General features: G+C 42.3%; 1 protein-coding gene across 3 annotated transcripts in view; it reads left to right on the forward strand.

The window, feature by feature from the left end:
* The window catches only part of PRICKLE2 (prickle planar cell polarity protein 2), a 352,315-nt gene that overhangs the window by 269,028 nt on the left and 56,687 nt on the right, over positions 1 to 26,600 (forward strand). For all 3 annotated transcript variants that reach the window (XM_018038277.1, XM_018038278.1, XM_018038279.1), the window contains 2 exons: positions 20,360 to 20,473; positions 23,553 to 23,690. In XM_018038277.1, coding sequence (XP_017893766.1) covers positions 20,360 to 20,473; positions 23,553 to 23,690 — 252 coding nt within the window. The remainder of the gene's footprint in view (positions 1 to 20,359; positions 20,474 to 23,552; positions 23,691 to 26,600) is intronic.

Below are 26,600 nucleotides of genomic sequence, written 5' to 3' on the forward strand. Positions count from 1 at the left end.
TCCTTGAGCCTGTCTTACGCCTAATAGTTTCTACCTTCCACCCCCTTCCCCACTTTGACCACTAGCTTGTTCTCTGTATCTGTCAGTCTGCTCATTTTTTGTTATATTCACTACTTTGTTGTATTTTTCAGGTTCTATGATAGAAGTGATAGCATGCAATATTTGTCTTTCTATATTTTGTTTATTTCACTTAAGCATGATGCCCTCCAGGTCCATCCATGTTGCTACAGATGGCAAAATTTCATCCTTTTTATGGCTGAGTAGTATCCCATTGTGATATATATACCATATTTTCTTTATTCATTCATCTGTAGATGGACAGTTAGAGTGCTTCCATATCTTGGCAATTATACATAATGCTGCTATGAACATTATGGTGCATGTATCTTTTTGAATTAGTATTTGTAATTTTTTTATTTTTTTGGTTATATACCCAGCAGTGAAATTTCTGGGTCATTGGGTTTGCCTGGTGGCTCAGATGGTGAAGACTCTGCCTGCAATGCGGGAGACCTGGGTTCAATCCCTGGGTTGGAAAGATCCCCTGGAGGAGGGCATGGCAACCCACTCCAGCATTCTTGCCTAGAGAATCCCATGGCCAGAGGAGCCTGGCAGGCTGCAGTCCATGGGGGAGCAAAGAGTCAGACACGACTGAGCACCCAGACACACGGTAGTCCTTTACTGTCTGAGCCACCAGGGCAGCAGTTCTCTTTTTAGCTTCTTGACAGACCTCCATACTGTTCCCACATCAGCTGCAGCAATTTATGTTCCCGTCAGCAGTGCACAAGGGTTCCCTTTGCTCCGCAACTTTGCCAGTATTTGCTATTTATGTTCTTTCTTGATGATAGCCATTCTGACAGATGTGAGGTGATATTTCATTGTGGTTTTGATTTCTATCTCCCTGATGACTAGTGATGTTGAGTATCTCTTCACGTGGTTGTCAGCCATATGCGTTTTCCCCTTTGGAAAAATGTCTGTCTAGTTCTTCTGCCCATTTTTTTTAATCCAGATATTTGTCTTTTTGATGTTGAGTTCTTTATACATGTTGGATATTAATCTTTTATTGGTCTTTTCATTTGCAAATATCTTCTCTTCTCTTATTGAAAAGACTGAATTTGCTTCATTGTGTATTTTTGCCTTCCTTATTATAGATTAATTGGCCATAAGTGTGTAGATTTATTTCTGGACATTCTCTCCTGTTCCATTGATGTATGTGTCTGTGCTAGTCCATACTGTTTTGATTATTGTAGTTTTATAGTATAGTCTGAAGTCATGAAGCAAGATTCCTGCAGCTCTGTTGTTCTGTCTCAAGATTGTTTTGGCTATTTTGATCTTTGTGTTTCCATGCAAATTTTTAAACTATTTTTTCTAGTTCTGTGAAAACTGCTGTTGGTATTTTGATAGAGATTGTGTTTAAATTTTAGATTGCCTTAGATAAATATAATCATTTTGACAGTATTGATTATTCCAACCCAAGAACACAGTACATACATCTGTTTGTGTTGTCTTCACTTTGGATAAATATAATCATTTTGACAATATTGATTATTCCAACCCAAGAACACAGTACATACATCTGTTTGTGTGGTCTTCACCTTCTTATATCAGTGTCTTTTGGTTTTTGAAGTACAGGTCTTTTGCCTCCCTAGGTACTTTATTCCTGGGTACTTTGTTCTTTTTAATGCAATGGTAAATGGAATTGTTTCCATAATTTCTCCTTCTGATACTTGATTGTTAAGGTATAGAAATGCAACAGATTTCTGTGTATTAGTTTTGTCTCCTGCATGTTTACCAAATTCTTTGATGCACTCCACCATCTTCCTGGTGGCATCTTTAGGATTTCTTATGAATAGTGTCATGTCATCTTCAAACAGTGACAGTTTTATTTCTTCCTAATTTGCATTCCTTTTATTTATTTTTCTTCTCTGATGGCCTTGGCTAGGACTTCCATATCTATGTAGAATATAAGTGGCAAGAGTGGACGTCTTTGTCTTATTCCTGATTTTAGATGGAATGTCTAGCTTTTCACCATTGAGTGTGATGTTAGCTATGGGTTTGTCATAGATGGCCATTATTGTGTTGAGATGTGTTCCCTCTAGGCCCATTTTCTGGAGAATTTTTATCATGCATAGATGTTGAATACTAGTAATTTTACACTAGTAATTTTAAGATCATTTTATGTCTGTTGTTTACAGCTTTGCTGCTTTCATTAATGAAGGTAAGAACTGATCCCCAAACTCCCTGTTTTCCGAAGTCTACTTCCTTAAAAAATGGATGTTTAAAATTAACACCTTTTTCTTTTCCTTCATTTCCTGTTTTACAAAATGGCTTAGAGGATCTATTAGTAGAATAGTTAAAACAACAGTATAGAATACTGTAGGTACAACATGGATGAATCTAGAGAGTCTTGTGCTGAGTGAAGTCAGACACAGAAAGACAAATATATGATATTGCTTACATGTGGAATCTTTAAAAAATATTACAAATGAAGTTATTTTTAAAACAGAAATAGAGTTACAGATATAGAAAACAAACGGATGGTTGCTGGGGCGGGGAGGGGGAGGAGAGAGGAGGGATAAATTGGGAGATTGGGATTGGCATATACATACTGTGCGTGCTAACTCGTTTCAGTCATATCTGCCTCTATGAGACCCTACGGACTCTAGCCCGCCAGGCTCCTCAGTTCATGGGATTCTCCAGTCGAGAATACTGGAGTGGGTTGCCATGCCCTCCTCCAGGGAGTCTTCCCAACTCAGGGATCAAACCCATGTCTCTCTTGTCTCCTGCATTGGCAAGCATGGTCTTTACCACTAGAGCCACCTGGGCGAGACATGCACACACTGTGCTGTGCTAAGTCACCTCAGTCGTGTCCGACTCTGTGCGACCCCAGAGACGGCAGCCCACCAGGCTCCCCCATCCCTGGGATTCTCCAGGCAAGAACACTGGAGTGGGTGGCCATTTCCTTCTCCAATGCATGAAAGTGAAAAGTGAAAGTGAAGTCGCTCAGTTGTGTCCGACTTTTCGCAACCCCATGGACTACAGCCTACCAGGCTCCTCCGTCCATGGGATTTTCCAGGCAAGAGTACTGGAGTGGGGTGCCATCACCTTCTCCGATGTACACACTACTTTATATAAAATAGATACCTAATGAGGACCTACTGTGTATATATATATGGCACAGATAATTCTACTCAGTACTGTTTAATGACTTATATAGGAAAAGAATCTTAAAAAATGTGAGGTTATGTATAATGGGGTAACAGTCAGATACAACTTAGTGACTAAACAACAACAAAATCACTGATTCACTTTGCTATACAGCAGAAATGAACACAACTCTGTTTTTTCATCCACATCAAAGTTTTTATTACAAAATTCAAAAATTTAAATTTTATAGCAATAATGTTTTTAAACTTTTTATCTAATCAGAGTATAGCCAGTAAACAATGTTGTGATAATTTCAGGTAGACAGGCAACGGGACCCAGCCATAAATATACGCATGTATCCGTTCACCTCCCTTCTAGGCAGCCACATAACACTGAGCATCCTCGGCTATTGTGAGCAGTACTGCAATGAACATTGGGGCGCATGTATCCTTTCGGACCATGTTTTTCTCCAGATACATGCCCAGAAGTGGGATTGCAGGGTCTTTTGGCAGCTCTATTTTTAGTTTTTTAAGGAGCCTCCATACTATTCTCCATAGTGGCTGTATTTACATATACACCAACAATATAGGAGGTTTCCCTTTTCTCCATGCCCTCTCCACCATTTATTGTAGATTTTTTGGTGATAGCCAGTTTGACGGGTGTGAAGTGATACCTCATTGTACTTTTGATTTGCATTTCTTTAATAATTAGTGATGTTGAACATCTTTTCATGTGCCTCTTGGCCATCTGTATGTCTTCTTTGGAGAAATGTCTGTTTAGGTGTTCTGCTCATTTTTTGATTAGATTGTTTGTTTTGATGATGTTAAGCCTCATGAGCTGTTTGTAATTTTTGGAGACTAATCCCTTGTCGGTCACATCATTTGCAAGTATTTTCTCCCAATCCATGGGTTGTTTTTTCATTTCTAACACAATTTTATGAATCAACTATACTCTAATAAAAAGATTTTTTAAATAAATGCTGTAGGTAGCAGAGGGAAAGGAGATAATCATAACAGAAGTTCAAGACTAAAGGTGGCTTTTACAACTGGGCACTGTCATAGGCTACTCAATATCTGATTTGGGGGGAAGAGACTAAGATAGCATGTGGATGAACATGTTTTAGACTACACATTGGGGATGTCAGAATGCTGAAGAGTGCCTGTTGGAACTGCTTATTTGGGTCTCAGCCTAGTTGATACTGAGTTCTCTTCTCTTGCAATTATTAACTAACTTTGATTGCTCCAATGTTCTCATGCCACTCGAAGAGCATTCAGAAGACTCTGTCATATGCTAGGAAGAGGTGCTATGTGATGGGAATTCTGTGATCTATAAAATATGGAGTTAATGCCCTAAGGCTAAAAATTCAGGACAAATTACTCCCCTGGATACCAGTAGTGATTTATTTCATGGGCCTTCTCAGTGGACACGCAGCTACGATATTCTCATTTGTTATGGATTCTAATGACTGAGGTCAAAGGTTCCCCTGTACCCTTTACTTTTTTATTAAAAACAGAAGGAAAATTGCTTATGAAAGGACTTAAATGTAAGTGTAGATGCATTGTCTGACTCACTTTTTCCCCACTGACTTTCACCGTAGTATCCGAGTATTCCTGCAGAAGAACATGTAATAAACGTGACTCTCAACTCTAGTCAAATGCATGGAAACAGAAAGGAGAACGAGAGTTACCAGCAGTTTGGGACAGGGGATGGGGAGTTAGTGCTTAATGGGTACAGAGGTTTGGTTTGGGAAGGTGAAAAGATTCAAGAAACAGATGGTGGTGATGGTTGCCCCAAAATGTACTTAATGCCACTTAAAAATGGTTAACGTGGTAAATTTTGTGTTATGTGCATTTTACCACGCCATGAATAAATACATGAAATTTTAAAATAAAATAAATTTTAAAATTTACTTTGAGGAATCAGAGCGCTCACTTACAAGAACACCAGGCCTTTGTTGGGGACAGATGTGGACATATTATCTTCTCTTGCATAGATCTCAAAGAAAAGTTTGTCAAGCCTGAGTCATTTCCCGTGACCTTTACTGCGTAACATTATGCACATAATATTCAAAGCAGACACATTACCTAGTAACACTGATGATTTCTATCATCTTTGGAATTCCACCTGGTTCCTGTGGCTTTCATGATGAAGGAGCCTCTCTAGTCTGTTTATTATTCCAGGTTTTAACAGGAACCACAGGCTTGAAGAATGAACTGTGACCGCACTGGGTATGGAGTCAGCAACTGCTCAGGGCAGACTGTAATCCCGTGAGTGGTTTAGGGAGACAGCGGAGTGAAGTGGAAAGAAAATGAGCTTTGAAACCAGACCTGAATTTAAATCCTGGTTCATCCCCTTTTTCATGAGCAGGTCAGAGAGCTCATAGTCTCGTAATCTAGTCAGTCCTCATTACTCATGGAGTCAGTTTTTACAGATTTGCCTCACTCTCAAAATTTGTTTGTGACCCCCAAATCAGGACTCATGATGCTTTCACAGTCATTCCCAGACTGTGGAATGACAGGTGCAAATAGACAAAAAAATTTTTTAATTGAAGTATAGTTAATTTACAATATAGTGTCAGTTTCTAGTATACAACAAAGTGATTCAGTTTTATATTTTTTCAGATTATATTCCATTGTAGGTTATTAAAAGATAGTATAACTCCCTATGTGACACAGTAAACCCTCATTGCTTATCAATTTTATACATGATAATTTGTATCTGCTAAACTTAAATTTTTATTTCATCCTTATGTCCCTCTTCCTTTCTCTCTCCCTGTTGGTAACCATAGTTTGTTTGTTTTCTGTGTGTGTGAGTCTGTTTTGTTTATAAATTCGTTTGTGTTATTTTTTAGACTCCACATGTGTGATGCCACATAGTATCTGTCTTTCTCTGACTTCACTAAGTATAATATCCTTTAGGTCTATCCTCTTCGCTGCAAGTGACAATATTTAATGCTGGATCCTATGATAGCTCTACTTTTAGTTTGTTAAAGGAACCTCTATACTGTTCTCCATAGCAGCCACACCAATTTACATTCTCACCAGTAGTGTAGGAAGATTCCCTTGTCTCCACATCCTCTCCAGCGTTTACTGTTGTAGACTTTGATGATGACCATTCTGACCAATGTGAGTTGATACCTAATTGTAGTTATGATTTGCATTTCTATAATAATTAGTGATGTTGACCATCTTTTCGTGTACCTGTTGCCCATCTGTATGTCGTCTTTGGAAAAGTGTCTGTTTATGTCTACTGCCCCTTTTTTGTTTGGGTTACTTTTTAGAGTTGTATAGGCAGTTTCTTTTGGATATTAACCCCTGCCAGTCACATCATCTGCAAATACTTTCTCCCATCCCAAGATTGTCTTTCCATTTTGTTGATATATCGTTTCCTTCAGAGGGGCAAACAGTTTGAGTATTATTTAGCCATAGAATGTCGTGAAGTTCTGATAGATGCTACCACATGAATGAACCTAAATGAAATAAACCAGACACAAAAATATTGTATGATTCAACTTGGGTGAAATATCTAGACTAAGTGAATTCATAGAGATAGGAAGACGATCAAAGGTTACCAGGGGCTGGAAGGAGGGAGAAATGGAGAGTTATTGCTTAATAGGTGGAGAGTTTCCATTTGCTGTGATGAGAAGTTTTGGAAGTAGATCATGGTGCAACGTAGTGCATACTCCTACATAGTACATAGTTTTGGAAATAGATGACATACAACACAGTGAATGTAATTAATGCCACTGAATTGTAAATTTTAAAATGGTTAAAATAGCAAATCTTATATGTTTTACCACAATAAGAAAGAAATTTAATTTCTTAATTAAAAATGAACTTGATAGCATTGGTGCAAAACCAATAATATTTTGATGTTGTTTATTACTGTGGCATAATCTAGCTCATGCTAACCAAACCTTCCTTCCTGCCTGTTCCTCTAAAGTGGGGTAATACAGGACATTTAGAGTTTTATGGACATATGTAACCTTGAACCTGCAGGCTAATATGCTACATTCAGTGATCTTTCGGTTTCTCAGAACAGGGAAGACTATATCCTTGCAGTCATATCCATGATACATTTGAAACTTAATGAGGCAAGCAGCGTAACTCAGGCTAACAGTAGCCTTGGCAGTCAGAAATACCTACTTCATAATGTATAAATGAGCTCCTTAGTTTTCATACTTCTCTGTGGGTTCACAACCTTATTATTTTAATGTGAAGAAATGAAACTGCCTTCAGTGAACTGATTCCAAACAGAGGTCACCTGTATTTTTAAATGGGTGTCCACCAACACAGATACTAACGCGTATATATGGAATTTAGAAAGACGGTAACGATAACCCTGTATACGAGACAGCAAAAGAGACACAGATGTATAGAACAGTCTTTTGGAGTCTGTGGGAGAGGGAGAGGGTGGGATGATTTGGGAGAATGGCATTGAAACATGTATAATATCATATCAGAAATGAATCGCCAGTTCAGGTTCGATGCAGGATACAGGATGCTTGGGGCTGGTGCACTGGGATGACCCAGAGGGATGGTGTGGGGGGAGAAGGGAGGGGGGTTCAGGATGGGGAACACGTGTACACCCGTGGCGGATTCATGTTGATGTACAGCAAAACCAATACAATATTGTAAAGTAATTAGCCTCCAATTAAAATAAATAAAGTTAAAAATAAATAAATAAAATGGGTGTCCAACAGTGTCCTGTGAAAGGAAGTCTACATGAGAACGGATTTTCTTGAAATTATAGCATGTGTCATGCGTTGCTTTCTACAGTTTAAAAGTTGAGTTTAATCTTAAGAAATCTTCTGTTGCTATTCTCTAAACTTTTTTCAAAATGGTTCTCCATGACATTGTGAATCTGTACTTATTAAGAATGGGGGAGGGAATGGACTAATTATGTTCACAACTCTCTACTGTTCTTTTCCTTTTCCTTTTTTTTTTTCTAAAGAGAATTTGCCAAAGAAGCAGACGTACAAGTTTCCAGCAGTGATGTACTGGAACTGGGCTCTTGGCAGTATCACAAGTTGCAACTGATCTGTTTTCAGAAATTTTGTAAGCCATTCAGCCCTTCTTCAAACTTAATTGTGTAAACTTAAATTGTACGATATTAAAAACAAAGATAATAAATACTCAAACTGCATCACTTCATGATGAGGTTTCCCATATTTTACTGTTATCTGTGCTCTTGAGGTGATTTCATGTATTACATCTGTGTGGTGGGAATACTGTGCCGTTTTATGCTACCGTGTGTCTCTTCGCAGTCCCTCATCCAGTGACATCACAGCCTGGAACCACTCCCAGCGCAATTATTTATATCATGAAAATGGACAAATGCTACAGATTTGGGATGGATTTATTGTTGTTGCCGTTTTTACCTCTGCAGTGTTTTTCTCTGCCTCTAATAGCTTTTGTGTTACTTTAACTTTGCCTTAAAGTCATTTGCCTATTTGTCTGATGTGTGTGCGTTGCATGTATTCAGTCACATCCAACTCTTTGTGACCCCATGAACCGTAGCCTGAAAGGCTTCTCTGTCCATGGAACTTTTCAGGAAAAAAATGCTGGAATAAGTTTTCATTTTGTGCTACAGGGGATCTTTCCAAGTCAGGGATTGAACCCATCTCCCTTGCATTTCCTGCATTGGCAGGCGTATTCTTTACCACTAGTGCCGCCTGGGACACATCTGTCTTACACACTTCAACAAAACATAACCTCCTTCAGCCAGGAGTAGTTTCTTATTTGTATGTGTGTCCTTTCCATACAAATCCCTCAAAGTTCCTTGCATGTAGTAGACCATTAGTCTGCTCATGCTGCCTTAACAGAGTACCGCAAACTGGGTGCCTTAAACAACAAACATGTATTTCTTCACAGTTTGGGATGCTGGATGTCCAAGATCAAGGTGTTAGCAGGGATAGTTTCTGATGAGACTTCTCTTGGCTTGCATTTGGCCACCTTCCTGCTCTGTCTTCCCAGGGCCTTTTCTCTGTGCATGGGTGCTCCGAGTGTCTCTACCTCCTGAAAGGCTCTTTCTCCAGACACAGTTACGTGGGGGCTTATGGTTTCAGCCTGTGAACAGAGAGGGGGAAAGCACAGTTTCGTCCATAATACAGACATTTATGACTTATGGACTAGATTGCCTCAAAACTAAGACGTATAGAGCCTTCATTGTGTGCCTGGCTTTTGGCTACCTGCATGACTGGCCTACCTCAGAGATTTGCGGTTTCAGCTCCAAACCACCACAGGAAAGCAAGTGTTGGAATAAAGTCACTAACTTTGTGGTTTCTCGGCACATGTAAAAATTGTATTTATACTATTAATTGTGCGACAGCATTATGTCTAAAAATGTTCATACCTTACTTACAAAACACTTTAGTGCTTAAAAATGCTAACCATCATCTGAGCTTTCAGCAAGTTGTCGTCTTTTTGCTGGTGGAGGGTCTTGCCTTGATTTTATGGCTGCTGACTGATTGGGTTGGTGGCTGTTGACAGTGAGGTGGCTGGGGCAATTTCTTAAAATGAAACAGCTATGAAGCATGGGTTGACTCTTCCTTTCACAAATGATTTCTCTATAACAGACAATGCTATTTGATGGCATTTTCCCCACAGTAGAACTCCTTTCCAAACTGGAGTCATTCTTCTCAAAACCCACCAGGGTTTTATCAACTAAGTTGATGTAATATTCTAAATCCTTTGTTGTCCTTTCAACAGTCTGTAGCATTTTCAGAGGGGTAGGTTGTAGCTCAAAAAGCTACTTTCTTTGCTCATCTATAAGAAGCAAGGGTTTATCTGGTAAAGTTTTATTCTGAGATTGCAGCGACTCGGTCACATCTTCAGACTCCACTTCCGGGTCTAGTTCTCTTGCTCTACCTACCACATCTGCAGTTATTTCCCCTCTGAAGTCTTGAACCCCTCAAAGTCATCCATGAGGGTTGGAATTCAGTTCAGTTCAGTCGCGCAGTCATGTCTGACTCTTTGCGACCCCATGAACTGCAGCACACCAGGATTCCCTGTCCATCACCAACTCCCAAAGCTTGCTCAAACTCATGTCCATTCATTCGGTGATGCCATCCAACCATCTCCTCCTCTGTCATCTCCTCCTCCTTGTGCCTTCAGTCTTTCTCAGCATCAGGGTCTTTTTCAATGAGTCAGTTCTTTCCATCAGGTGGCCAAAGTATTGGAGCTTCAGCTTCAGCATCAGTCCTTCCAATGAGTATTCAGGACTGATTTCCTTTAGGATGGACTGGTTGGATCTCCTTGCAGTCCAAGGGAGTTTCAAGAGTCTTCTCCAACACCACAGTTCAAAAGCATCAATTCTTTGGCGCTCAGCTTTCCTTATAGTCCAACTCTCACATCCATACATGACTACTGGAAAAACCACAGCCTTGACTAGACAGACCTTTGTTGGCAAAGTAATGTCTCTGCTTTTGAATAGGCTGTCTAGGTTGATTCTTCTTCCAAACTCCTGTGAATGTTGATATTTTGTGTCCTCATGAATCATGGATGTTCTTACTGGTGTATAAAGAATCCTTTCCAGAAGTTTTCAGTGGACTTTGCCCAGATCCATCAGAGGAATCACTTTTGTTGGCAGCTATACCCTTAAGAATTATTTTCCTTAAATAGTAAGAGCTGAAAGTCAAAATGACTCCTTGATCTATGGGCTGCAGAATGCATGCTGTGCTAGCAGGCATGAAAACAAGATGAACAGCTCCATCAGAGCTCTGGGGTGACCAGCTGCACTGCCAGTGATCAGTAATACTTCAAAAGGAATCTTTTTTTTTCCTGAACAGTAGGTCCCAACGGTGGCTTAAAATATTCAGTAAGTCGTGTTGTAAACAGATGTGCTGTCGTCTAGGCTTTCTTGTCCCCTTTACAGAGCACAGAGTAGACTCAGTGTAACTTAAGGGCCCTGGGGTTTTAGAATGGTGAATGAACACTGGCTTCAGTGCAGGTCACCAGCTGCTTTAACCCTTTACAAGAGAGTCAGCCTGTCCTTTGAAGCTTTGAGTCCAGGTATTGACTTCTCCTCTCCAGCTATGAAAGTCCTTGATGGCATCTTCTTCCAGTATATGGCTGTTGTGTCTACACTGAAAATCTGGTGTTTAGTGCAGTCATATTCATGCATTATCCTAGGCAGATCTTCTGTATAACTTGCTGTAGCACCTTGTACTTTTATTTATGGAAAAGGCTTCTTTCCTGAAACCTCATGAACCAAAGCTTCAAATTTTTCTTCTGCAGCTTTCTCACCTCTCAGCCTTCATAGACTAGAAGAGAGTTAGGGCCTCAATCTAGATTAGGTTTCGGCTTAAGGGAATCTTGTGGCTGGTTTGATTTTCTGTCCAGACCACTGACACTTCCGACATATCAGCAATAACTCTGTTTTGCTTTCTTATCACTTGTGTGTTCACTGGAGCAGCACTTTTAATTTCCTTCAAGAACTTCTTCACATTCACAATTTCCCTAACTATTTGAAGCAAGAGGCTTAGCTGTCAGGCTGTCTCAGCTTTCAACATACCTTTTGCACAAAGCTTAGTTATTTCTGGCTTTTGATTTAAGGTGAGCGATGCGCAACTGTTTCTTTCACTTGAACACTTAGAGGCCATTGTTGGATTATTAACTGGGCTAATGTTGATATTATTATTGTTGTGTTTCAGGAAATAGGGACCACAAGCAGAAAGAGAAGGGGGAATCATTGTTTAGTAGAACAGTCAGAACACATGCAGTATTTATTAAGTTTGACAAATGGGCACATTTCATGGTGTCCCCAAACAATTACAGTCACATCACATCTCCCCCAAGAGCATACTATCACTTAGTAAATCTTCAATTTGCTTTCTTGGGAAAAAAATATCACTGCTCACAGATTGTTATAACTAGTATTATTACAGTGAAAAAGTTTGAAATATTGGGAGAATTACCAGCATATTGACACAGAGTGAGAGAAGCCTATTGCAGAAATGGCACCACTGGACTTGCTTGTCACAGGATTGCCACAAGCCTTCAATCTGTAAAACAGTGTATCTGCAGAGCATAGTATAGCGAACTCACTAAAGTATTGTGTGCCTGTTCATCATTTGAGCCTCACAGCAGTTTCAGAGTAAATATGATTGTTCCCATTTCACAGAGAGAGACATTGAGTCTATAAGAGATTTTTTTTAATTGCTTAATTATGCAGCGATGAAAAGTGTTCAAAACATTTTTCAGACCCAAAGAGCGTGACTCCAGAGTCCAGACACCCAGCCACTCTAGGAAACACCTCCACTGCCGTTTTATACATACGGATGTGTAGAGCGTGTCTCAAGGCAGTATTAAAACTGTTATCCAAAAAAACTAAGCAGCTGTTTGGAAATTTTGCCTAGGGCGTGTATGCAAATGTGTGGACACACTGCAGAGAGCCTGTGTGCTGGGGAAAAGGGGGTCTTGATGTAATTGCAGCTTCAAGGGAGAGTATTAAAACTCCAAGTTCTTCCATTTCTGACACCTCTTCTTTAAGACAGGATAAAATAAATAACTGTCAGATAACACTCCAAACTAAATGGAAAGTATTTTCTAACTAAACACTGAAGTTTAATATTCTAAATAAAATTTTTGTTAACTGAAAGGGTTGGATAGAGAGCGAGCGTGTGAGAGCAGACAGGCATAGCCTCAGAGCAGCTCACCTGATTCTGAATCACAGTACCTGCCTCGATTGTAACGTGATTATTGTCTTCAGTTTCTTTGACCGGAGTTGACTCAACTTAAAAGAAATTCTCTGGCTTCAAATAAAAGGGGTGTTGCTTTTGTCCCCTCCTCTTAAAGAAGTAGTACGTCGACAAGTCATTTTAGTGAGCCTTCTCTTAGCGTGTTGCCATCAGTTACGTTTGGTGAAAAGGTAAGTGCTCTGATTCATCCTGAAGCCTCACCTGTGTATCCTGTTGCTGCATGCCCCATCCACAGATAAACCAGAAAGGCAAAGAGATGAGATCTGAACACAGCATGCATTGATTCTCCAAACATTTGTTGAGCACCTACTGTGTGCAACACCTTCTTCTGAGAGTGAACAAAACCCCCAGACATTCACATTCTAGAGGGAAGAGAGAGCTAGTGAACAGATTATGTATCAGCAGCTGGTAAATTTCTCTGGGGGGAAGCAGGGTAAAGGTTTATCATTTTCAACACTAGTGACATTTTGATCCAGATCATTCTTTACTTTGGAAACCACACTATGCACTGTAGGAGGTTTAATGGCTTCCCTGGCCTTGACTCACTATATGTAAATAGCACACACACACAAATATACACGTGCGCACTCACACACACCAGTTGTGACAACATTCAGACATTGCCAGATATCCCTGGAGGGTCAGTGTAAGGCCCAGGTGAGAAGCACTGGTCTAAAGAGTAAGAGGTAGGGGTCCTGGTTCATTGGGTCAGGGAAGACCTCACTTATAAGGTGACTTTTGAGCAAAGACAGGAAGAAGCGAGGACAAGCGTCTTGTAAATATCTAGAGGAAGAATGTTCCTAGCAGAGAATGGCTAGTGCAGAGGCCATGAGGTGAGAAGGGTAACACGGAGGCCATTGTGAGCAGGACTGAACAGGAAGGATGTATCAAGGGAAGGGATCAGCCACCTCTTCAGGAGGCAAGATCGTGAGCCTGTAGTGAGGACTGTAGCTTTGAATCAGAGCGGGATAGGAAGTCACGAAGGGTTTTGAGAAGAATAGCAATGGGACCTGGTGTATATTCAGATGAGGTTGTTCTTACCGAGTAATCACCTACAAGGGCACAAAGGTGAAAGCCAGGTGCACAAGCAGCCGTGGCAGTGATTCTTGTGAGCACTCAGTCGAGGTAGGGCTGGTTGTGAAGGGGTGGGGGACAGCGACTGGATTTGGGGTATGTTTTGAACATAAATCGGATATGATTTGCTATTGAATCAGGTATCAGGTGTGAACAAAACAAAAGCGGGGGCCTTTGAAATCTTTTTCTTTGCAAACACCTCAAATGAGCTTTTTTTTTCCCTTGATTTTTTTTGATCCTAATCCTATGGGAGCTTAAGCCTGATGCATACATTGTTTAGGCATTAGGTTTTAGACTGTTATTTCCTGAATTGCTTCCTGAGTAAACCAATTAAAATTATAATGTGCATCTCCAGGAGAAAAGGCAAGGAGCCGAACTTGGTACGATTTTACCTCTTTGACGCCACTTAACAACACTTCTCTCCTATTGCTTGGGTAATGAAATTCTGGCAAGGGAGATACCGAATGAACAAACGGGCCCTCAGAAGCAGCCCATCGCCCCATGCTCATAGCTGTAGTACTATCTGATTATTCTCCGGGTCCCCATTTGGGAACTCGTGTGCACTTTTCATAAAAACCACCGTGTTCATACTGCCTCTCTCCCTTCTCTGTGGCACCTGCCTCTGAGATCTCAGGCATATGGTTGATATTGCCTTCCTGGATTGAGGCAGATTAACCAGGGTTCCAAGCTTCTCAAAGTGTGAGAGAGAGAGAATGTGAAATAAAGGCCCAGTCTTCCAGTCTCTGGGTTAAGATGGGCTTTTATAAAACCTTCCAAATGTGTCAACACACATTGGTGATTACACTCTGTGAATTTTTACCTTTAAAGTCACATTTGCTTTCCCCTTAAAGCAATGTTTCTCCATGTTGGGTATGAGATTTTTATTAAGTTTCAAAAGGGAGGGGATATATGTATACCTATGGCTGATTTATATTGAGGTTTGACAGAAAACAGCAAAATTCTGTAAAGCAATTATCCTTCAATAAAAAATAAATTAACTTTAAAAAAAGAATGCAGAATTCTGGGTTCTTTGTGAGATCCAGAAGGATAAAAATGGGAATAATGTTCAATAAGAACCTCAAATGATTCTGTAGTATGTGTATGCAAACACTTGAGAATTGTTGCTGTATCATTTGGGAATTACACTCACTTCCAAGTAACTGAAATCTAAATAAAGATCTAGTTTATTTCTGTCATTGGTTGGAGAAGTTCAGTAATAGGCAACCCAGTGATGGTGTATGATGGCTCTGTGGTGTACTGAGAAACTTTCACTCTTAAAGTTGCCTCATGGTGCAAGGTGGCTGCTGAGCCCCCAGCCATCATTTGCACGTTCCAGCCAGAAAATCAGAAGAAGGGGAAATGGGCAAAAGGGGCCTTTGTCAACTACTTTACCTCCTTTAGAAGAGCTCTCCCAGAAGTCACATCTTCACATGTCATGGGCCAGAATTTGTTCACATGGCCGCATGTTATTCCTCCAGAGGTATAGAATTGTTTTTCTGAGTTGAGTATATTGATGCTATAAGTAAAATAATGGTATTCTAATCAAGGAAGAATATAAAATGGATGTGGAAATAGAAAATATAAAAACCCTTTGGGGCATAAGAGCCAGTCAGTTAAAAAAAATACATTGTTTGATCCTTTCCTTTATTGAGACAGTGAAGGACAATTGATTTTCAAATCAACCCCCAGATTCTGACTTCTTGTTGGGATCTCACTCAAAGAAAAAGGGATGCTTTTGATATGGAAAATGTACCACCTCCAACTCTGAGCACCTTGCGTTTAGAATTTCTCATTCTTGCCAGAGCTGGTGAACTCCTTTTTAAGTACTATAGAGAGGGAGACACCTACGAAATTAAGGGAGAGCATATAACTTCATTTGCCTCCTCTGGGTCTGCTGGGATATCTGGTAATCTCATGGGTTGGCTGTTGAAGGAAAACACATAAGTAACTCTAAAATTCTTAAAATAGGCTCCCTGAACCAATAGCAGGGGCATCCCCAGAGAGGTGGTTAGAAATGCAAATGGTCACCCCCAACCCCCAGGTCCTCTGGATTAGAGAGATGTATTTTAACAAGCCTTCCATGTGGTTGTGGTGGAAGCTACAATTTGAGAACCACTGTTCCTGTGTAAAGCACTTTTCTCTCCAATGAGTAGTCACTGACTTTTTGGCTTCCATCTCTACTCCAGCAGAAATGCTATCAAATGTGCAGTTCCCTCTGAAAAACCCAGTCTTCCCAATTGGGCGAGGTCTTGCTTCGTCGACTTTATTTGCACACACCGACTAAAGCTCTGACAATCCGTCTTGACACAGACTGAAGTTATTGCCAAACCTCACTGTTGAGAGTAACATGTTTAAATAAAGGCCTTCAGCTATTTCGTGTATTGTGTTCAGCGTGCTTTTGTTTGGAGGAAATGTACCTCGTATGGTTACACCCAGCTCACAGTCATAGGGCACCTCTACCTGAGAATCTGTAACCGGAGTGAAGTCCCAAGCACATGCCACAGAGCTGCTTTTGGAGAAATACACTTAGTATACACAGGAGGAAAAATCACATCATCAACCTGTCAGATAATGGTTTGGTAGTGATCATCATTGACAAAATTCTATTGGATTTGATTATTTACAAAAATTAACAAGAGAAACATGTTTGGGCTAAAATGAGCAATCTGCAGGGTTTTCAGTGGTGGTGCCAAATTTAATTTTTGTAGTGCCAGAAAGTATATTAAATATTTTCCCCTTCCCATTGGTATGATTGGTGTTTGTTTTGAGCTATACAGTAGTTTTATTATGGAAGATGCCAGAGCATTTCCATGCATGCAGCATTTCCATGTTCAGCCAGAGACAGATGGGGAAAGGAAGCCATTCCTCCCTCCTTCCCATCTGTCTGCTATTTCCCTTTACTCAGTGAAGAGCTTGCAGAGTCCAGCTCCTAAACACCAGGAAGAGACACAGAAGGCAGCACAAAGTGATTATTTTTCCTCCTGGACTTGAACAGGCTTTGAAGAGCCTTGAAAGTGGTAAAGCACCGACTCACTCTCCTCCCTCAGAGCAAGCCAGATTACCTACCATGTAATATGGGAGTGATTTGGTAGGTTGTGAGTTAATATTAGCTGCTTTGGTTTAATAATGGAGCATCTTACTAGATAAGCTCTTTTATTTTTGTCAGAGGAGCCTGGTGGGCTACAGTCCGTGGGGTAGAGGGGGTGGCAAAGAGTTGAAGCTTTTAAGTCTTCCCTCAACTATTATTTGAAGTCATCCACCAAATTATTGCTAGCCTTGAGAGAAATTATTTTAGAACACTTTGTATCCAAGGAATTACTGGAATACTGGTAGAAAAGATACATTTTCAGTGGTGGTGATCAGTAGACTTAAATTATAAAAGGCAACACAAGATGTCCAGCCAGGAAGGATGTTCCAAAAGAGTCACTGCCTCTGCAGACTTAAGAATTCAGTCTTTAGGGTGGACCTAGGAGGACTAAAGTATTTATTTACCACCTAAATCTCTCTAGAGCTCTCCATCGCTTCCTCCCTCTTAGCCCAATCATGTGTTGGGACTCTTTTATCCTCCAGTAGGTGGCGCTCCAGTAGGTAAAGAACCGGCCTGCAAATGGAGAAAACGTGAGACGCAGGCTCAGTCCCTGGGTCAGGAAGATCCCCTGGAGGCAGGCATGGGAACCCACTCCAGTATTCTTTCCTGGAGAATTCCATGGACAGAGGAGCCATGGAGTCACAAAGAGTCGGACACGGCTGAGGCGACTCAGCATGCACGCAGCACTTAAAATAGCCTGAAACGTCTCCAATCCAGCCTGCCGGTGTGGTCCTCACCCAAGAGCCTTCCATAAGGAGCTGGAATTGAGCAAGGCTTGTCAGTCTAGGGTGGACTCCTGAGCTGAGGTTGTGTCAACTCCCAGTTGTGTGGGAATCTGCTGAGAGGAAAGAATAGAGCAAAGAACACCAGCCTTAGAGAGATGGGAAATCCTTTTCCAGTCACTTTCCATTGGAAGTTTCCATTTCCTCATGGGGTTTTGAGAAAACACTACATCTTTTTAATAAGTTACCTTTCTTCCCCCTGAAACCAAACTAGCTTCAATAGCATTTTATTCCTCACAACCTTCCTTCTTAGACCCATTACAGTGGGAACTTGACGGGTTTCGTCTCACTCTGCAAGCTAGCGGTGTTGCCTACCTCTTAAAATGGAAGGGAAGCCATGAAAATCTGGATGGTCCCATTTGAAGCATACCAGGCTGGACAATACACTTACTGCTGTGTATTCTTATTATTTATTGTTATTGCTGGCTAAATACTTTGCCTCCACTCCCATTTAATTGCCACAATCGTGTGATAAGGATTGAGAGGTTTTAACCTTCTTAGAAACACGGGGATGGGTCAGGACAGAGCCAGGGCTACGGGGTTCAGATCTACATGGCCATGGCTGCAGAAGATACAGGGAAGACTCCAGCCTGGGTCAGCCTTGGACAGAAGTGGACAGGGCTTGTTCAAGGCACCAGTTCAGAAGATGACGGCTCTGGGCAGTGGAGACAGGGCTGTGTGAGTGATAAGGGATGATTGCCAGGAAGGTCAGTGGAGCTCACATTAGACTCTTCATGATTATGCATCCACAGTATATGCGTTAAAAAATTTTTTATTGAAGTATAGTTGATGTATGGTATTGTGTAAAACTGGTCTGCCTTCAGTTGTACGTTTGTATACATTCTTTGCATATTCTTTTTGATGACAGTTTATCGCAGGATGTATTTCCCTGTGCTATCCAGTAGGACTTTGTTGCTCATCCATGCAGTGATTCATGTTATATTAGCATTTACCCCCAATGTTCTGTTAACTATCATGGGAGTTGTGAGAATGACAAAATGATGCCACAAGGCCTTTCCACCCGTCATTTTTTGACCTGGGAGGCAAAACCCATTCCCCAGGATACTGCAGCTGCTTCCTTATCTGTCGCCCCTACAGGTGAGCATGCGGACTGCAGTTCTTCTGCGCACACAGTGCTGTGCCAGTCTGTGATGGGCTCATTGCCAGCTTCTAATCCCAAACTGTCTCATGATCTGGGCTCATATGTCTTCTCAGAGAGAGTGCTGGTAAATGTGGGCTGCCTTCAAAACCTGAATTCCAGGCCCTGGCTCCCTACCAGTGTCTATAGGGAGGGGTTGCAAGGCCCTGGGTTCCAAAAGTCAGCTAGTCTAGGACAAGAACTCTGTTTATGTTTGCCTTTGGGATTTGATGAAGAGGATGATATGCACATGATGGTGAATGGTTACGATCATTTGTTACAAAAATAAGAATGACTTTCACATTTTGTTTAAGACTTTGTCATCATAAAGCCTTCTCCCTCTCTCTTCTAACACTTATGATTTCATTTCTGGAGATCAAAGTAGAGAGCGCTTTCGCAACTCTTCACCCCAGCATTCCCAAAACATATAGTCATATCCAAGTCTCCCTAAACTCCAGGGAATGTGACCATGGTTGAGGAGCGTAACGAATACAGTGAATTTAGGGCCCTGTGCCTTCTGTCTTCTCCGTTTTGTTGAATGAATGCCTTGTTTCACAAGAGCTGGTCATAATGCTTAGAAATAGTTGAAAAGTATTTTCCATGATATCATCTGAGCTTGTGGGATTTTTTTTTTTTTTAATCTCTCCTATATAAAGCATACCTTCTGTTTTGGCCAATTTTTTCTCCTAGCTTGCATGCAACTAGATGGTAGAATGTCTGTTTTCTTTTCTCAGGCAAAATTAGATGTTTAGGGCTTTCCCAAGTCATTGTTAGGGTTGAATGAGCCTCAGAGACTGAAAGAATATGTCCTAACAGCTGTAAACAGGAGCATTCTAACATGTAACAAAAAAACAAAACAAAACATGTTGATAATGATCTTTAATTCCCCGTTCTGTATCCCAAGTTCAGTGACTTTTTAACAGACCTGATCTTCTGGCCTGTCCTCAGGAAAAGCTGAAAACCTAGAGGGCTTTTAGTGTAGGTGGAGGCTGAGGGACCCAAGAGTCCTCCAAGTGCCAAAGACTCCAGCGCCAAGACAGGCACCGACACATCCTTTTGGCTGGGAGGGCAGGTTACATGCCGGAGACACACAGAGAAAATGGTAAAGTCAGCTCTCAGGGGAGCCTGCTGAGAAAGCCCTGGCCCCTGGGGTCAGCAGCGTGTTTGCCTAAATCTCTTTTTCTAGGAAAGTTTGCCGGCTTTGTTTCTCCCTTACAGGAAAAGCCCCAAGACATGGGAGATTCGCGGGACTCTTTCTTCAAGGATAAATGTCTGCTTGCAACGAGAAACTCCTAAGCTGTGGAGTTTCACGAAGGGTGGAGACAGTGGGAAGCAGATGGAGTCTTGCTGTGGGAACCGTCTCCCCAGGATGTGGGGATGGGCAGGTGGTTTGAGGAATGGGTGAGTTACCCATGTGCTTTCCCACCCCTCAGGTTCACCAGTACTACAGCTGTCTCCCAGAAGAGAAAGTCCCCTATGTCAACAGTCCTGGAGAGAAACTTCGAATCAAGCAACTATTACACCAGCTGCCACCGCATGACAATGAGGTAAGGGCCTAGAGGGGCCTTCAGAAGCCTTTTCTTAGAATTTTCAGCGAATTGTTAACTTTTTCGTCATCAGAATGCTGCAGTCAGTGAGATCCCCAAGGAAACACTCGGGCAATTTATTTTAGGTTTTAGTTTCCTTGATTAGAGGTAAAAGAAACTGTCAGACGCCTTCTGGAGAGGGTTACTGAAAAGCAGAATCTTATTGTGGAGTTGATTTGCCTCTGTGCCTGGCACTGTACTAACAACTGAGGGAAGAGAGCACTAACCTGTAAAAGTTAGGTCCAGGTTTACTTAGTGGAAGAGTATGCGATGCCAGTTTCCTGGGCATGTTAGATGAATGAGATTCCCTGGGCAGTTCAAGCCCAGCACAAACTTTGTGACTATCTTAGATTTTCAGCACCTTTTCTTAGTAAATGAGTGTGTAGGTTTTCCATGTTACACTGCTGTAGAAGTTACGTGTCCAGATTTGCAGCTGTGAACATCTGTGTTTTTGTTATTTCCAATCCAGCTTGCCAAGGTTATCCTTTATACTCCTGAAAGTATGACTTGCAGATTGTCTTTTTTTCTGAACCCAGACAAGGGTGCTCTAAGCAGGCATTTATCATCTTTGAAGTCAAATTGATCCTAAAAGGAAATGTGTGTATGTGTTTTTAAAAGGTCATCATGCTTGGGAGGTTTAGGTTTGCAAATTAGAAATTAATGTTCAAGTATCTGGTTTTTAAAAGTAGTGATCCTATGGAATCCAATTGTCTACTTAACTCTAATTATGTTTTAAAGAAAGCCATAATTTCAAGGTAAAAGGAGAAATTTAAAACTCCTTTAGAGAGCTGGACCCGACTTTTTACCAGCTGCCCCCACCCACAAGCTCAGTCCCTGAGGAAATAAGTGTGTGGTTTTTTAGTCTTTGTCTTCCCACATTTGAATAAAAGGAATAAACCAGGAGCCTCAAAAATTAATTTGAATAAGCAGAGCAAAAGCTTAAAAACTGAAGCGACTCCCTAAAAAGGGAGTCAGAATTCCCCTTCCTGTTGTTTATTTCAGACTTCATGAAACAGATTTAAATAATGCTTTCTCCTTTAAAGAGGAAAGCAAGCATTGTAACCGGATGCCCAGGTAACTAATTTGAAAGTGAAAATGCCAGTTTTTACAAGCAGGAGGGGTGTGCCTATGTTTCAAAGCATGTCCATAAATTGTCAGTGGTGTAATCATATTCTCTGGGTTATTCAGATTATGGCAGTACATTCTCCACATGAAGACTTTTTTTCACTTATTTTTTTTTTCCACTTGAGAGAGGAAAGTGGTCTGCTCCTATCTGCTCCTCTCTGTTTTTTCATTGTTATTTCTGTTTACGGTTGACTGATTTCATGAAAATAGACCCTTCAAATTTTTTCTTCCTACTGGTGAAAATTGCTTACATGTGACCCAATGGACAGATTTGTCCATTCGACATGGCCTTTTAAAAGACAAAGGGTGATTCTAAAGTAAATATTTGATCATGCCCTTTTTCATATACTTTAGACAGTTTTGATGTATACAGCTGCAGTGGTCTTCAAACTAGCCCTAGTTCAAAGGTTGCCCTTTGACCGTCTGTAGGACAAATCATCCAGGCAATTCAGTTAACGTTCCTGATGTCCAGATTATTCTGAAGTAAGGCAGAGGGTGGGATTAGATCCATGTGTCCGAGGATGTCTAAATCCATGGCTTTGGGAGGTAGAAGGACACGGCAGTAAATAATACTGAACCGCATAATGAGAGACTCTCTCCCTTTTTTAACTGTATTTCATTCTTTGTGGCTGAGTGATCATGGGGAAATTTTAGTTTGGGTGGGCAGGTGTCTCACACCTCTCCAACTCCTACTAATCTCCATTTTTAAGTAACAGCATTGAGAACCTCCATTTTAGAATCTCCTACAAGCAAAAGTAACCAGCTAGAAGCCAGCAGTATGGTTTTGTTTTTACTCTGTATTTAGTTTTATGACTGCCCTATTTTTTCACAAGTGATATTTCTTTTCTATTTATAGTCATAATATACTTTCTTTTCAAGTAAATGTATTCAAGTAAAAAAAGAAATGAGTTAGTTTTTAAAACAGTATTAAGTAAACAGTAGTTCAAGATTATAGCAAAATTCCCAAGGTGTGCATAAATAAAAGAGAGAATGGGAAATAGCAGATTTGAATATCTTTAATGTCCCTCCCTTAATTTTTGTGAGTTTCTGTTTTGAATGAGAGGAAAATCTCTTATGCGAGTTGTTAACCAAAGCCTGGTGAGCAGCCGTCTCCCTCCCACACAGAGAAACGCGCAAGTACTTCCTGAGAGAACACAGAGAGCTCTGAACCAAATTCTCAGTCAGATGGGAGCGCCTTGGTTCCCATCTCATTTTGGGAAACAGACGCCATGAGCGTGTTGACCACAATTCTGGCTCATTGGCCTGGAGCCATCGTTTGGTGTCAGGGATCCTTTCCTTGGGCCCATGGAGGTGAGAGTGAAAGTGAAGTTGCTCAGTCCTCTCAGACTCTTCGCGACCCCATGGACTGTAGCCTACAAGGTTCCTCCGTCCATGGGATTTTCCAGGCAGGAGTACTAGAGTGGGGTGCCATTGCCTTCTCCAGGGGATCTTCCCAACCCAGGGATCGAACCCAGGTCTCCTGCATTGCAGGCAGATGCTTTACCATCTGAGAGTGAGAGTATGATGATCAGTTTGAAGACCTACATCACTTTGTAGAAGAAGGAAGTCCCAGATGCTGACTAGCAGCAAAGCTCTCCCAATGACGTGGCTCTCAGTGTGGTGAGCAGAGAGGGGCAGTGGAGCATGAGAAACGGGTACCAACCACTGGCCTGCCTGAGACTTGTGCGCCAGAGTTTCGAGCCTCTAGGAAGCTGTTTTTATGGTCAACAATCTCTGATAGACACTCACTTAAATAGCCCCAAGCCTGGTGGTATTCAAGTGCCCACCAGGACAGTGAAACCTAATGCACATGTGTTTAATAGGAAAAAAGTCTGAGGCCAGGGCTTCAGGAATCCTCAGAAGCAAAAGATGACCACCACCACCACCCCTGCAACCTTCCTCTGTGTCTGTCCAGGTTCGCTACTGCAACTCCCTGGACGAGGAGGAGAAGAGGGAGCTGAAGCTCTTCAGCAACCAGAGGAAACGTGAAAACCTGGGCCGCGGCAATGTGAGGCCCTTCCCGGTCACCATGACAGGAGCCATCTGTGAACAGGTGAGCGCATGGTCTGGGGCGTGCCCGGGGGGGTCACTCAGGCATCCTTTCCCTGAATCATTCCTTCAGCAATTACTGTCTTGAGAACCTATTTGGTAGGCCTGGGAGATATAGCAAAAGGTTTGAAAGCTTGGTTTTGCCCTTGGAAGGAGTTCTGTCCTAGGAGAGAAGTCACATAATAATGTCAATAAATAAGAGAAAAAAACTGCAGTGGGGAAGAGAGTTAATGCTGGGAGGGTGAGGTGGCTGTAGTTTTCAGGGTGGTGGCTGGGAAGGCTCCACAGAGGTAGTCAGGAACTGAGGGAGTGAGTCATGTGACGGCGGGGGAAGGAGCGTGAGAGGGAACAGCACGTTCAAAGATGCTGTGGCAGGAGCGTTTCCCTTATGGTCCAGGAATAGCACGTTGGCCCGTGTGGCAGGGCAGGAGGGGCAAAGGAGGAGTATGCGCCGGTCAAGTCCAGTTTCATGGAGGGCTGTGTCAACCACTGGAAGGAGAGAGAGGGCCACTGGAGGGATTTGAGCAGAGAAAGGACATGATGGAATTATATTTTAAAATGAGTGCTTTAGAAAGTGGAGTTTGCCTGCACCACGGCCACCCTCTTTCCCAGGATCATCCTAGGACCAGTGCCCTTTAAAGAGGTGGTAGATGGTCATCTCCTTGGGTCTGAGGATTCTTTAGCAAAGTGCATGGACCTCCCTCATTCTTTCTAGGGCCTCCCACATTCTTTCTAGGACCTCACTGAGTTGAGAGTTTGAATTTGTGTTTTCTTCTAGTCTCTGTAGAGTGCTCTGGGCATGGTGGAGAAAGGTTTCTAAGAAAACAGGGTGGGAATCAGGCCTGCCTAGTTTCACCCTCCCCGACCTCTTGACCTCCAAAAGCCTTCTAGGGCGGATGGTCATGTACTGAGCACTTTTCTTGGCCCTGCTGCTCTAAGAGTGGCCCCATCTAACTCCTTAAGCACTTTAGGGACCCATTCAGGCACAGACTGCAAGAGGATACATGACCTGAACTGGTGAAGAAAAGGCAACATACTCCCTGAGCAGAGGGGATGCCATTTATTTGGGGATAATCTGAGGGATTTCAGAGAGCGAAGTTTGGAAGGCTCAGTGGATGAAATGGAGATGCTACTTAACAGAGGAGCCAGAGCAGCAGAATTGACAATGGGGGTCTTCATCCTTGACACCCACCCCTGAGATGCAGGTGGTCAGAGTTTAAGATGTGAGGTTCTGTGTGCTCCATTCAGAGCCTCTACCACTCTTGGGTGGTTCTCCTTGACCAGCCCCGGAGGGCTCCCCTGAAGCAGAAGGGAAGCTGGGCGTTTCATAGGCAGATGTCGAGATCGATACAAGACAGCATGGAGACGGAAAGATGTGCGTTTGACACATGATTCTGCCCGGCGACCTTGACCCGATTACTTTTCCTAACAGTTTTGTCACCTCCAAAACGTGGGTATCGAATACCTAGGTCGTAGAATCGTGTTGGGGGTGAAATGGGATTCTGTATTGTTACAGTAATTAAGCAAGGAGGCCATTAGACTGGGGTGGCTCTATTGCCACGGTAGCCTGTATCAGCAGACCAAAACCTGAACCAGTCAGGGTACCAGAATCAGAAAATGACGCTGAAGAACAACCAGTTGCAAGCAGCCAGCCGGGCTTTCCCAAATAAGGGGCCCACTTAATCTCTATAGTCACTGAAATACTTCTCTTGCTTTTATTTCCCTGACTTCTCTATAAAACTCTCTCCCTGGGTTTCTGTCCCAGCCACCTTCAGTTTGATGCTTGCTACCCAATTCAGATCAGTGTTGGAGCAAATAAACTGGAAAGCTTTAATGTGCCCCCTGGTTTATCTTCTAACAATATGCATACCTCTGCTCTACTGACGTTGCCACACAAGGCAGGGGTATCACTTTCTGTAACATAATGTCTTTCTTATGTCTGGTCACTTGCATGAATGAGCTCCCAGAGACTACTCCATGAGACCAGGACTTCATTTTCTATGAAGCATCTCAGCGCTTTTAATGGCAGTGTGTGGGAAAGGTCTAGGGGTGGCCTTTCTGCTCTTCAGACGTCGCCCCCAGTCAGCCTCTTAGGTGGGGCTGGACTCTCAGGCCAGTACCATGATCAGCAGAAAGCCTCCCCGGGACCTGTTGCCTCACACTTTATTGTTCCCTCCAAGACCCTCAGACTCTATTCATTTTATCTTGAGCCCAACTATAAGCATGGGTTATCATGGATTTTACCCTGCTCCTTTCTGGGCAGGGGAAGGAACTTTGGAAATGAGTGAGAAGATAGGAAAGGGAGAAAAAAGAAGTCCTTGCCGTAGTCTGGCCTTAGGAGCGGTACCTTTTCATTTGGGACTGTGTACAAAGATGTCAGAGGAAGCAGGCCAGAAGCATGCCTGAGAGGCTTCTAGAGAAACCTAGATGATAAAAGCTGGGCATGGTTTTATGAACCCTCTCCCCTACCACCCTAAGTGTAGGCCTCACCAGCTCCCCAAGTCCCTGCAGGCTTCCTTCTCACTCCCCCATGCCTCACAGCCTCTTGCTGCAGGTGTTCGACGTGGCTGGGCCTCCGGCAGGGAGTTTGCAATGTCTCAGAGATAATGAGACCTCCCCTCCGTTTGCCTCCTGTCAGCAGAGCTCTTCTGTGTCACTGCACTGACAGACTTTGCCTTTCTCTCCCACCTCTGTGATTCTTTATTTTCTCAGTGACAGTGATCTTCGTCTTACTTGTAGGCCCTAGGAAGGGATGGTGGGGGTGGGGGTGGGGGCAAGAGAAACCCGCCTGCCACGTGTGTAAAGCAGGTAGCACGGTCACGCGTTTGAAAGTAAGTGCTCAGTAGTGAGCTAAGGACGCTGGCAGTCGTGTATCTTTTCCGCATGGCGCTGAGAGCTGGGGGCTGCTGTTCCT

Source organism: Capra hircus, chromosome 22 (assembly GCF_001704415.2).
Source record: "Capra hircus breed San Clemente chromosome 22, ASM170441v1, whole genome shotgun sequence".
NCBI classification, from domain to species: Eukaryota; Metazoa; Chordata; class Mammalia; order Artiodactyla; family Bovidae; genus Capra; species Capra hircus.